Source organism: Myotis brandtii, unplaced genomic scaffold (assembly GCF_000412655.1).
Source record: "Myotis brandtii unplaced genomic scaffold, ASM41265v1 scaffold1814, whole genome shotgun sequence".
In the NCBI taxonomy this organism is placed as follows: domain Eukaryota; kingdom Metazoa; phylum Chordata; class Mammalia; order Chiroptera; family Vespertilionidae; genus Myotis; species Myotis brandtii.
Genome location: NW_005356728.1, coordinates 914,952 through 926,746, shown reverse-complemented (window position 1 = coordinate 926,746; position 11,795 = coordinate 914,952). Strand labels below are relative to the sequence as shown.

General features: G+C 57.6%; 1 protein-coding gene across 1 annotated transcript in view; it reads right to left on the bottom strand.

The window, feature by feature from the left end:
- FMNL1 (formin-like 1) overlaps positions 1-10,642 on the bottom strand; it is a 16,867-nt gene extending 6,225 nt beyond the window's left edge. The window contains exons 1-14 of the mRNA XM_014537778.1: positions 10,286-10,642; positions 8,698-8,781; positions 7,709-7,782; positions 7,315-7,398; positions 6,804-6,941; positions 6,528-6,545; positions 4,756-4,864; positions 4,168-4,244; positions 3,870-3,963; positions 2,901-2,975; positions 2,484-2,594; positions 1,110-1,259; positions 473-574; positions 36-309 (exon numbers count right to left, since the gene is read on the bottom strand). Of these exons, the coding sequence (XP_014393264.1) occupies positions 36-309; positions 473-574; positions 1,110-1,259; positions 2,484-2,594; positions 2,901-2,975; positions 3,870-3,963; positions 4,168-4,244; positions 4,756-4,864; positions 6,528-6,545; positions 6,804-6,941; positions 7,315-7,398; positions 7,709-7,782; positions 8,698-8,781; positions 10,286-10,438 (1,543 nt within the window). The 5' untranslated portion in view covers positions 10,439-10,642. The remainder of the gene's footprint in view (positions 1-35; positions 310-472; positions 575-1,109; positions 1,260-2,483; positions 2,595-2,900; positions 2,976-3,869; positions 3,964-4,167; positions 4,245-4,755; positions 4,865-6,527; positions 6,546-6,803; positions 6,942-7,314; positions 7,399-7,708; positions 7,783-8,697; positions 8,782-10,285) is intronic.
- Between the last annotated feature and the right edge of the window lie 1,153 nt (positions 10,643-11,795).

The window sequence follows — 11,795 nt, the reverse complement described above, 5'->3', positions numbered from 1 at the left end:
CCAGGCCCTGGTCCCCCGACCCCACCCCACCCCACCCGGCTTGGAGATCGGCGCACCTGGGCTGGGGGAGCTGGTGGGCACTCCCAGAGTCGGGGCATCACCGCCGCTTGGAGTTGCCACGGCGACGGGGAGGATCTCGATGGAGACAGCATCCCCGGGTCCCCGCAGGATGCGGATTAACCCCTTCTCCTCCAGCTCCTCCACCTTCAGCTCTAGAGCCGAGGGCCTTGCGGAGGCCGGGGCAGGCCCTTTCTCGGGCTCGGGTGGACGCCGGGGGACGCCCATGGCCGTGGAATCGCTGAAGCGCTCCTGCAAGCCCCAGGGGAGGGGTCAGTGCCCACCGGCAGGCCTGTCGCCGAGCCCCATCGCCTTGCCAGGGCGGAGGGAGGGATAACGTCTAGAAGCCCCAACTGGGCTGTTCTGGGGAACCCAGACGCCCCCGAGCCCCGCCCCGGCCCCGGCCCAACCTCACCCGCATGGTCTCCAGCTCCTTCCGGGCCTGGCTGAGCTGCTTTTCCAGCTCGGCGATCTTAGCCATGGACTCGTTCTCCGCGTCCCGAAGCCGCTCTGTCAGCTGTGGCGGCGGCACATGGTGAGTTCCCACCCGCACCCAGGCACTGGCACCACCGGTGAGGGGGCGGCTTCAGGCCTGGCCGTCTGGAGAGCTGGGGGCGGCTTCCTGACGCACAGCCCAAGGTGTTGGGTGGGCCGCGCCTGGCACTTGAACCCAAGTGGGTGAGGCACTGAGGGCACTAACGTTCTCTCGGAAGGGGAATCCAAGGCCCCCCTAATGGGGGAGGCAGGTGACGAGGAAACCGAGCTGGGAGGGGCCTTAGGCTGGACGGTCCCCCCAAGTCAGGGCCTGGGGTCTGGGCACTGGGAGAGGAGGGTCCTGTCGTCCCCAGGGGCCCTGCACGGTGTAGGAGCTCAGTGAACACTCACTGAGAAAGACACCCAGAGGATTGAGGATGTAGGTTCAGGTAAAACCCGGGAGCCAGGCAGCCATGCCCAATTCACTCCTAGAACCAGTGTTAAGCCCAGCGCCTGATGCCGGTGTGGGGACCTGTGGGCCTACTATGTTCCGGGCCAAGTTCAGGAGCGGCTCTCACCAGGGTCACCTGCTCCTGCAGCTCCTCCATGTGCTCCAGCACAGCGTTCTTGGTCTCCGTGTCCTCCAGCAGCACGCCCACGTCAAACACATTGTCCAGGTACGCCTGGATCTGCACCTGCAGCTTGTCGCTCTCTGTGACCCGAAGCTTCTGTCTCCCAGAGGGAAAGGTGGGTGAGGCCTGGTGTGAGGGGGTCTTTCCAATACCACCCCATCCACACCAGAGCCCAGAGGAAGGGGCCGGAGCCCTAGCCTGCTTTTTTCCCTTGATTCTTTTTTCTTTTGAGTTTTTGTTTGTTTGTTTGTTTTTATATAGAAAGAGGGATAGAGAGATAGAAACACCGATAAGAGAGAAACATCATTGAGCAGCTGCCTCCTGCATGCCTCCTACTGGGGATCAAGCCTACAACCCCAGCATGTGCCCTGACCGGGAATCAAACTGGTGACCTCTTGGTTCATGAGTCAATGCTCAACCACTGAGCCACACTGGCCGGGCTCCTTTATTCTTTATTGAAATATAATTCACTGTTTTAAACTGTACAGCTCAGGAGTTCTTAGTATAGTCACAAGGTTGTGCAACCATTATTGCTATCTAATTCCAGAACCCTGTCCCCATTAGCAGCCACTCCCCATTCTCTCCTCCCCCGGCCTCTGCCAACCACCAATCCACTTTCTACTTCTATGGACTTACCTATTCTGGACATTTCCTATAAAAGCATCATACACTATGTGGTGTTTTGTGTCTGACTTCTTTCACTTATCATAACGTTTTCAAGGCTCTGTGTTGTAGTATGGATCAGTATTTCATTCCTTTTGTGGCTGAATAATATTCCCTTGTGTAGAAATAGCACCCTAGCCTGCTGCTAGTCATGGTTTAATCAATCCGATCCCAAAGGCCCTCCCCCACGAAGCCACCCAAGGAATTCGAGAAGAAAGCTGCAGCTTCTCTGCTCAGGCCAGGAAGCACCAAGCCCCCTGTCCGCCTTCCCCAGGGAAAGGAGCTGCCATGGCCGGTCCATCCGGTGTGCGCCAGCTCTCTCCTTGGCCCAGTCTCTCTGCACTCCCCATTGTGTGCTCCGGGAGCCAGACCCAGGGCCACCTAAAGCCCGTTCTCGTGCCCGGCTCCATGGACTGGGTGTCTATTATGTGGCAGACGCCATCCTATGGAGAGCCATTATTATCGCTAAGATTCTCCTATTTTACAGATGGGAAAACTGAGACTCAGAGAGAAGAGACCTCTCCAAGGTCACATTGGCTAGGAAGTGACAGAGCCAGGATTTGAACCCAAGCCTGCCTGACCCCAACACCCATGCTGCCAACCACTGAACCATACTCCGGGCAAACGGTTAAGTCCAGGGGAGAGTGCAGGGCTCACCTCCAAGTACAGGTCCAGGCCCAGGTGGGTGAACTCATATTGCAGGAAGACTCGGAAGTTCATGTTCTCCACTGAGTGTACCACGATGTTGATGAATTGCATGCAGGCCACCTGGGGGGTGGGGGACATGAGCAAGTCTGTGATCCTCTGGGTGAGGGGTTCTCAGTGCCTTCTGCCCGCCCCCCACATACTCCCCAAGACAGCCTCCCTCCTTTCTCACTCCACAAACCCAGCTTTGTCCCTACTCATATTTCTCTCCCATGTCCCCTCCCTCCTGCCTCCCCCTCTCAAACATCTAACCCTCCCCCACCCCACCCCAACCATCAATCCTCATACTTTGCAGGGGCAGACACCCAAGCCCCTGGCCACACCTTGCATCTGAGAGTGGCCGAGCCCCAGCTGGGCCCCTGAGCTCACCATGAAGTCGATGTTGCTGTCTTCATTCCGGAAGTATTCCATCAGCTTTTCAAAGCGGTGCTGCTCCCCACACACCTGGGTGGGGACAATGGCTGTCACTGAGGCCCCAGGGCTACACCTCCTAAGCCATCTTCCAGCTGCTACAGGCTCCTCTCAAGTTAAATCTCAGTCAGGCCATGATTCTCTTCTGCTCAAAACCTCCCCTCCCCCTCGATCTCTCATAACCTGCCCCCTCACTCAGGCCGCACTGGCATCCTGGCACATCCCCACCTCAGGGCATTTGCACTTCCTGATCCATCTGCCTGGTGTGCTCTTACCTGAGATAGCCTCCACGCCAAGTCCCTCACTTCCCTCGCAGCTCTAATCAAATTCCACCTTCTCAGGAGGCCTCCCTGACCACCCTGCAACCAGCTCCCCCAACCCCTACAGCATCCCTCACTTTTTCCCCATAGCACTTAGCATTTTCTAACACACTATGTAATTTGCGTATTTATTATGTTGTTTATTATCTGCCTTTCCCTGCCGTATTTCTTTTGTGAACTGATCACTAATACATCTCAAGTGCCCACTCTGTGTCTGACACATAGTAGGTGCTCAATAATTATTCCTTAAAGGTATGAATGCCATGTGCTGACTTCTGCATCGTATTCTCAAGCATTCACTTCTCATGAGCCAGTTAACCAGAGTCAGCAACTCTGAGATGCATGGATCAAGTCCAACTTGGATATGGCAAGGCTGAGGGTCAGAGGGTCAGCCAATGCTCATAGCTGTCCCTGTCACCCCAGGCAGTGCCCCTGCATGACTCTACATCTTCTCTTCAGAGCTTCCCCATCCCAGATTGTCCCCACCCTGTGTTCCCCAAATGTCCACCTCACACCCCCAACTTCCCCCAGCAGAGGCCACAACTGCCAGCAGGGCTCTAAGCCACACTAGAGGACAAGTACACCTTTGGGGGGGGGGCTCCAGTACCTCCTTGAAGTTGTCAAAGGCTGCAAGGATGATGTCGTGTCCTCCCCGCACCAGGCACACAGCCGCCAGCAGCTCCAGCACCAGAGCCTTGGTTCTGGGGAGAGAGGTCAGGTTGACCCTCAAGAACAGCAGGCCCAACGCAAAGGTAGATAGGGGCCTGGCTCATGACAGACAGGGCAGCTGGTGAGGGGGGTGGGATGAGCCTGAGCAGTAGTCCTGAGCATGGGGGGACAGAGTAGGCAAGCGGTTAAGTAGCAGGAGAATCTAGATAGAGAAAGGCTAGGGGCCTGGACCTCACCTGGGATTCTTGTTGTTGAGGCTCAGAGCAATCTCATTGACACAGGCTGGGTGGCTCATGACGAGGCTGAAGCCAGACTGGGGAGAGGGAAGAGGTCAGCTCCTCCAGGCAGACCCCCAGGACTGCCAGCACTTCTGGGATTGCCAGGGCCACACCACTGCCCTTGCACTTAGGAAGTTCTTTATATCTACCCACAGCCTCTTCTGAGGCAGCCAAAGCCTGGTCCCTCTTTGTAAATACCTTTGTTCAAAAGTCAGTGTCAGGACTCAGCACCTTGGACAGGGAGTCCTCAAAGGCCGGCTTCACTTATCACTCCTCCCAGTGAAATAACCCAGAGCTGCTCTCCCCATGGGCCAGGTGACCAGCCTTTCTTGGTGGGTATGCCTAAGTGCCCACGTGGGACATACCCATGCCTGGGTCCTCTAGGGGACCTGGCCAGGAAGGGGCAGAAGATGGTCGGCCTCAAGACCCTGAGCCAACAGCCCAGATCCCCAGGTCCTCCAGTGGAGGACAGGGCGGGGGCACAGTCGGTCCCAGCACCTCAGCGGCTTAGGCAGCCCCTGGTAAGGACTGGCCTGGCTGACCAACCTGGTAGTTCATGATGGCACGCAAGCACATAATGCAGACGTGGACGTCATCCTTCTGGCTGACGATGCGCGAGTTCCGCAGGGTCTTCCTGCTGTGGGCTGGGGTCAGCCTGGGCCGGGTGGGGAGGAGGCAGCAGGGGTCAGAGTCCCAAACCCAGCTTCCTGGCCAAACCCCCAACACTCAGATGGCCCCCGGGGTCAGAGGGGGGCATATCTACCCAACCAAGAGGGTGGCTGAGGACAGGAAGTTCCCCTCAGTCCTTAGGCCTGGGGCCTGACATGCTGGGAGGATGTGGAGGAGGGTGGGTCAGGAAAACAAAGACCCTTAACAGAAACTTGGCATTAAGAAGGGTCACTGTGACCCAGCCAGTGTGACTCAGTGGTTGAGCATCGACCTAGGAACCAGGAGGTCAAGGTTCGATTCCCGGGCAGGGCACATGCCCGGGTTGTGGGCTTGATCCCCAGTAGGGGCTGTGCAGGAGGCAGCTGATCAATGATTCTCTCTCATCATTGATGTTTCCATCTCTCTCCCTCTCCCTTCCTCTCTGAAATCAATAAATAAATAAATAAACGTATTTTTAAGAAGAAGAAGAAAAAAAGAAGGGTTACTGTGTTGTGGAGATGGAGAGCCTTATGAGAAAAGACTGTCCAAGCTTGGAAACCGCCACGCAAATGCTCTCCACAAGGGGGCGCTTCCGGCCACATTGTTGTGGAGATGGAGAGCCTTATGAGAAAAGACTGTCAAAGCTTGGAAACCGCCACGCAAATGCTCTCCGCAAGGGGGCGCTTCCGGCCACATGGGCGGGCTTATCTTCCACATGGAGAGGCGGCCCCTGAATTCAGACTGCCTTGTCTCAAACCCCAGTTCACCACTCACTGTGCAAGTTACTCAGTCTCCCTGTGCCTCCGTTTCCTCATTTGTAAAACAGGAATGATAATAATAGCACCTCTCTGATGGGGTTGTTGGGACTATGACATGAGCTCAGAACAGTGCCTGGCACAGAGTAAATAAATGCTACTAGTATATGAGTGTGCTTAGTCACTCTTTGCTAAAAAGCGTGATTTTTTTCGTTGTTGCAGATCTCGCCAATGGTGACTTCCGCATCAGCTCTTCTTGACAGTCCTGTCACATGTCCAACAACACCGTGAGGCCCCACCTTGCCCTCTGCCTGCCGCATTGCCCTGCGCTCATCATTGCAAAACTACGCCTCCTGCTCATGCTGTGCCTTCTGCCTGAAATGCCGTTCCCTGTCCCCATCACTGCCCGTAAAGCCCATACCATCGTCAGGCACAGTTCCCATACCACCTCTTCCGGGAAGCCTTCCTGAAGCCCCAGTGGCCGCCTCCCTTCTCAGAGCTCACAGTCACACTCCATGACAGCCTGTCACGCACTGTCCCCTACCAGACCAAGGACTCCCCAGGGCAGGGTACCTGTCTCCTGAGCACCTGCTGCCATGACTGATACATAGGAAAGGCCAAAAAATACTGGTTCAATGAATGAATGAATGAATGAAGCATGTTGTGAGCTTTTGGGTCTTAACATGAAGTTAGTCCCCTTCCTACCCAAAGTAGGAAGAGAGGAAGGTGGGCATCCTCATGAGGCTCCAGGGCCATCTTCTTCCCTCGCCCCACCCCCCAGCAGGATGCCCTGAGTTAGGGTGGGGTGACCTACCCACAGCAGCTGAACCCAGGGGCATCAGTTGAATGCCTCACCCCACCCACCACCACCCGGGAGACCACCAGGCATGCACCTGCCCCCAGGCAGCTACATACCGGGGAGAAGGGGGGCACCTGGAGGCCGCATGGAAGAAAACAGGGGGTTAGATGGATACAAGAGGGGTCCCATTCACCCAGAAACCGCCTCCTTATTCCAGACCCACCCAGATGCCCATCCCTGCCCCGAGCTCTGTTTGAGGCCCTCACTCTGACCCCTAATGCCAGGCTACCCCTCCCACCATCCCTGATGTCCCAGAGTGAGGCTGGCTGTATGCAGAGATCTAGGGGTGAATTCTCCTTTCTCCCCACCACCCCGCCAGGGGGCCCACGTACTTGACGGTCAGGTGGCGACTCCTGGGCTGTGGCACCGAGGAGGCGGGTGGGCCCTTGCTGAGGTCTTCCACTGACTGCTCCAGGGGCTTGCTCTTCTCCGAGCTTGGGGCCCCATTGTCTGTGTTCTCCATGTCATACCTGAGGGTCAGAGTGGGGCTGGAGGCCAACACTGCAGGGGTACTTAAGAGAGGAGTGGGGGGAAGTGAGGGGAGAGACGGTCCTGCAGGAGAGACGAGTGGGCAGGAGGAGGCTGTGTTCTTGGCACTGTGTTGGGTCTAGTAGGGGGAGAGGAACAGTGGAACAGAAGAGGAAGACACAGGTCCCAGCTGGGCTCCCCAAGATACATCCCGCCCCGTCCATGGCAGGCCTTCAGGAAGAGGCATGGCTCAAGGCCAGTGCAGGGTCCAGGGTAGCTAGGGCTGCACGGGGTGGAGTGACCAGGGGAGCGGCAAGGTACAGAAAGGCACGGATCAGCACTCAGGAGCAGCACGCGGGCAAGGGCAGGGCTTACGTGACAGAGCACTGGGCAAAGGCCAGGTAATCGAGGAGCACATCCAGGCCGCGGTTCTCCTCGTTGAGGAACTCCTGCACCCACCTGCGGACACAGGCTCCTTCAGCACCGGCAGGAAGGTCCTGCCCAGGGTGGGCCCACAGGACAGGCACGGGCCCCTGGGGCGCACTTTCCCCAGGGATGCTCAGGGGCTCAGGCAGGACCCACGGCCTGGCCATGCCTCAAGGGGTGTGGGTAGAGGAGGAGGCAGAGAAGCTGTCCTGGAGACCTACCCCGGAGGTGGCCCACAGGGGAGAGGAGGGGTAGGAGGGGGACTCAGCAAGGGAAGCCCCGGGGGCTGCCTGGAGGCAGAGCTCTTCCAGGCCCTCCCGAGGAAAGCTGAGCCCTGGCTCACCCGATGTGGTTTGTCCTCAGGGAGATCTCCAGCTCCCGCAGCACCTGAGTGGACTCCTGGACTCGCCTCTTAAACTGGGGGCCAAGAACAGGGGAGTCTAGTGGGTGGAGCCCCGCCTCCCACAGGCCCATCAAGCCCTGCAGCAGCAGCCAGCCCTTCCCCCATTACTGGCCTTTCACGTTCAGCCGCCCCCACCAACTCCTCACACCTGCCCAACGGAATAAGCATTCTCAGGCTACACAAACTCCCCCATGCACAGACACGCAGGGTGCACACACAGACATACAGCACACACACCCGGGACACAGGGCACACACACATATTCAAACACGAATACCCCAGGTACACACACACATGCACATCCAGTCACAAATATAAGGTACCCACACATCTACACACAGACACATGGGGTACACACACACACCCTGTACATGGACTCAAAGATGCACACAGCCCGGCTGGTGTGGCTCAGTGGTTAAGCGTTGACCTATAAACCAGGAGGTCACGGTTCGATTCCAGGTCAGGGCACATGCCTGAGTTGCAGGCTCCATCCCCGGTGGGGGGGTGTGCAGGAGGCAGATCAATGATCATCTCTCATCTTTGATATTTCTATCTCTCTCTCCCTCTCCCTTCCTCTTTGGAATCAATAAAAATATATATATTTTAAAAGGTACACACATATCCATATGTGAATACAAAAGTACACACATGCACATTCATGCACAGACACATGGGGCGCACACACCTATACAAGTACACACGCGTGTGCAGTGTAAGCACACACAGGATATACAGAGGAACCTGTGCAAGTGCCTGCCCAGGGCACTCAGTCCCTGTGAACACACACTCACACATGCACCCACACAACCACAGGCAAGTTTATACACACAGTTACTCCAGCTGCCCAGAGCTTGGAAGTGCAGGGGAAAAGGAACAGAGAAAAAGGGGGAGACGTGTACCCCCAGGTTGGACATCCAATCCGATGCTACCTTTCGGCTGACCCCACCAGTTTCCAGGTAGCTCTTCAGCTTCTGGATATAGGCTGTGGGGGGGTTCTTGACTTGAAACCGCTCCTGGGGAGATGGAATGGGGTGTACAGGAACCAGCCAGGGCAAATGACCAGCTTTGTCCCAGCATCCCAGTCTCAGCTTTGACCCCAGGTTCCTGGGAAATACCAAAGCCCTAACCAAACCATCAGCCAGGCCACTTCCAAAGACCCCAGGCCTGGGCCCAGCCTTTCCTTCCCACTGTGGCTCTAGCACAGCCGTGGGTGGAGTATGGAGGAGTCAGTCCTGCCATAACACCCCACCTGGGAGGAGGGGACTCAGACCCCCCAGTAGGGGGCACCCTCCCAGCTGGGCGTGCTGGGAAGAGAAACAGTCTGGAGGGACCTTATGAACGGGCCCAGGTCCTCCGCAGGCTGGGGGCCCCTCCCCCAGGACACTACCCCAGCTGTCCAATCGCCTGGGATGTTAGGTACCCGTGTGAGCCCATCTCCTGGGCTCCTGACTCCGCCGCCCCACCCAGCGCTCCGGGAGCCACTCCCACAAAGAGGTGGTGGCCTATCAAAGGCCTCCTACCGGAGGAGCTCCCATCCTTCCCACCCCAGGCCCCTCACACCTGCCCAGCCCTCCACCTTCCACCTCTCCCAGGCCTTTGAGCCCAACCTGAGAAGCCAGGCCCAGTGGCAGGGACCCCCTACTACAGCCTCAGAGCCTCTGGTGGTAGCTCTTCCCGCCTCCCCAAGGCCTCGCCCTTTCCCCACCCCCATCCCCAGACTCCAGCCCTGCCAGCTCCTCCCCTCCATTAGCAGCCGCAGAAGGCCTAGCCCTGGCTCCCAGGGGAGACTCCCTGCTCCCCTCTCCCCACCCTCAGCCTCGGGGCCACAGGCCCACCTCCCTGTTCACTAAAATCACTGCAGCCACAAGGCCCCGCCCTGTCCCAGCAGTGGGAGGGGTCCTCCTGCTACCATGGACAGCAGCCCTAGAAGCTGGCAGGGCCAGGGCAGCCAGCGAGCCTTGAAGGCGGCAGCCCAGGCTCCTGACTGCGCAAACCAAACCGAGGCAGGGGTTCTAGTCCCTGCTCCACCACTTAGTAACCGGTGGGCTTTGGGGAGCTGCGTGGTGGACGGCAGCTCCTCCGGACCCAAGGTAAAAGGAGGACAGGGACCCTGCCCACTTCCCCTGGGGTCAGGCAAAGATGTCCAACCACGGGGGATTCCCTTTCTTCCCCCGCCCGGAGCTGGAGGGTGGACAGAGGCTGCTCCAGAAAGCTGAGCAGGAGGATGGTGACACAGCCCCAGCTGAACTGGCTAGCTCATGGACTAGGCCCCGCCAGCTCTTCAGAGGACAGACCCAGCCCTGCTCATGACTCATGGGTCTCCGGGGAGGCCCATGTCCAAGAGAGGGCGATTCCGGAGCCCTGCAGATGCCGTCAGCACCCCAGCACCTCCCTGCATGCTGCCCTGGCCTCTGGGTAGGGTCTTGGCCCTTTGGGCAGCATGGCAGTGCCTCCTCTCCAGCCGCCCCAGCCTGGCCGGGGCAGGGCATCCAGTGGCAGAAGGGTCCTGGTACCCACCTGGTCACAGATGAGCTCCCACTTCTTCTCGTTGTCATACTGGCTCAGCAGCTGGACCTTGTCCGGGGGCAAGTTCATGCAGTTCTGGGAGGGGGAGGACAAGACAAAGACCCTGAGCCTGGGACCCAGCAGGAAGGGAGGGGGCACGGGCATTTTCAGGGAACCCACTAGGGACCAGCTCCCTAGAGGTCTGTCATACACATGAATCCCTGTCACCCTCACCCCGGGAGACAAGTAACATTAGCCAATGAGGAAACTGAAGCACAGAGGTGGAGCGCCCTGCCCTAGGCCCAACAGCTAGAAAGTGACATTGAGATTTGAATAGGAGTCTGCCTGACCCAGGGCCTGAGCTCTGTCAGCCCACACCAACTCCCTGGCACACCTGGCATGCAGGCAGGAGTGTAGGTTCTCAGCCTAACTTCCTGGGACCTCAAACACCTCTGGGCTCATCTCCCCATCTATACTAATAAAAGGGTAATATGCTAATTAGACCAGACATCTTCTGGACAAAGCCACGGTGGCAGGGGCCGAGGCAAGAGGCGGTTAGGGGTGATCGGGCTGGCAGGGGAGGGCAGTTAGGGGCAATCAGGCAGGCAGGCAGGCAGGCAAGCGGTTAGGAGCCAGCGGTCCCAGATTTCGAGAGGGATGTCTGACTGCCGTTTAAGCCCGATAAACCAGCAGTCAGACAGCCCCCAAGGGGTCCCAGATTGGAGAGGTGCAGGCCGGGCTGAGGGACACCCCCACCCCGTGCACAAGTTTTGTGCACCAGGCCTCTAGTGTGCAATAAGAAGGTATCATGCCTTCTCCATTGGGGCGAGAAGCTAACAGGAGAGCCATCTACAGCCAGGCTCCAGGGTGGCCACACACCACCAGACACCACATGCCCAGCCCAGGGCACCAGCGTCTCACAAACACCAGAAAAACCTTTTTGTTGATCCTCACCTGAGCATATTTTTCCAGTGATTTTTAGAGAGAGTGGAAGGGAGGGGGAGAGACAGAGAGCTAGAAACATCAATGTGAGAGAGACACATCGATTGGTTGCCTCCCACACGTGCCCCAACCAGGGCGGGGATCGAGCCTGCAACCGAGGTACATGCCCTTGACCCTTGCCCAGAATCGAACCCGGGACCTTTCAGTCCAAGGGCCAACATTCTATCCACTGAGCCGAATCGGCTAGGGCCGTGGTCGGCAAACTGCGGCTCTCGAGCCACATTCGGCTCTTTGGCCCCTTGAGTGTGGCTCTTCCTAAGCCTTAGGAGTACCCCTAATTAAGTTAATAACAATGTACCTACCTATATAGTTTAAGTTTTAAAAATTTGGCTCTCAAAAGAAATTTCAATCGTTGTACTGTTGACATTTGGCTCTGTTGACTAATGAGTTTGCCGACCACTGGGCTAGGGCAACACCAAAAAATCTTGCAAGGATGCAGACGGGAGCCTTCTTCCCCATCCCTCTCCAGCCCCTCCCACCTCGTCACTTCTGGAAGGAAGGAGATGGAGACAGGCTGAGG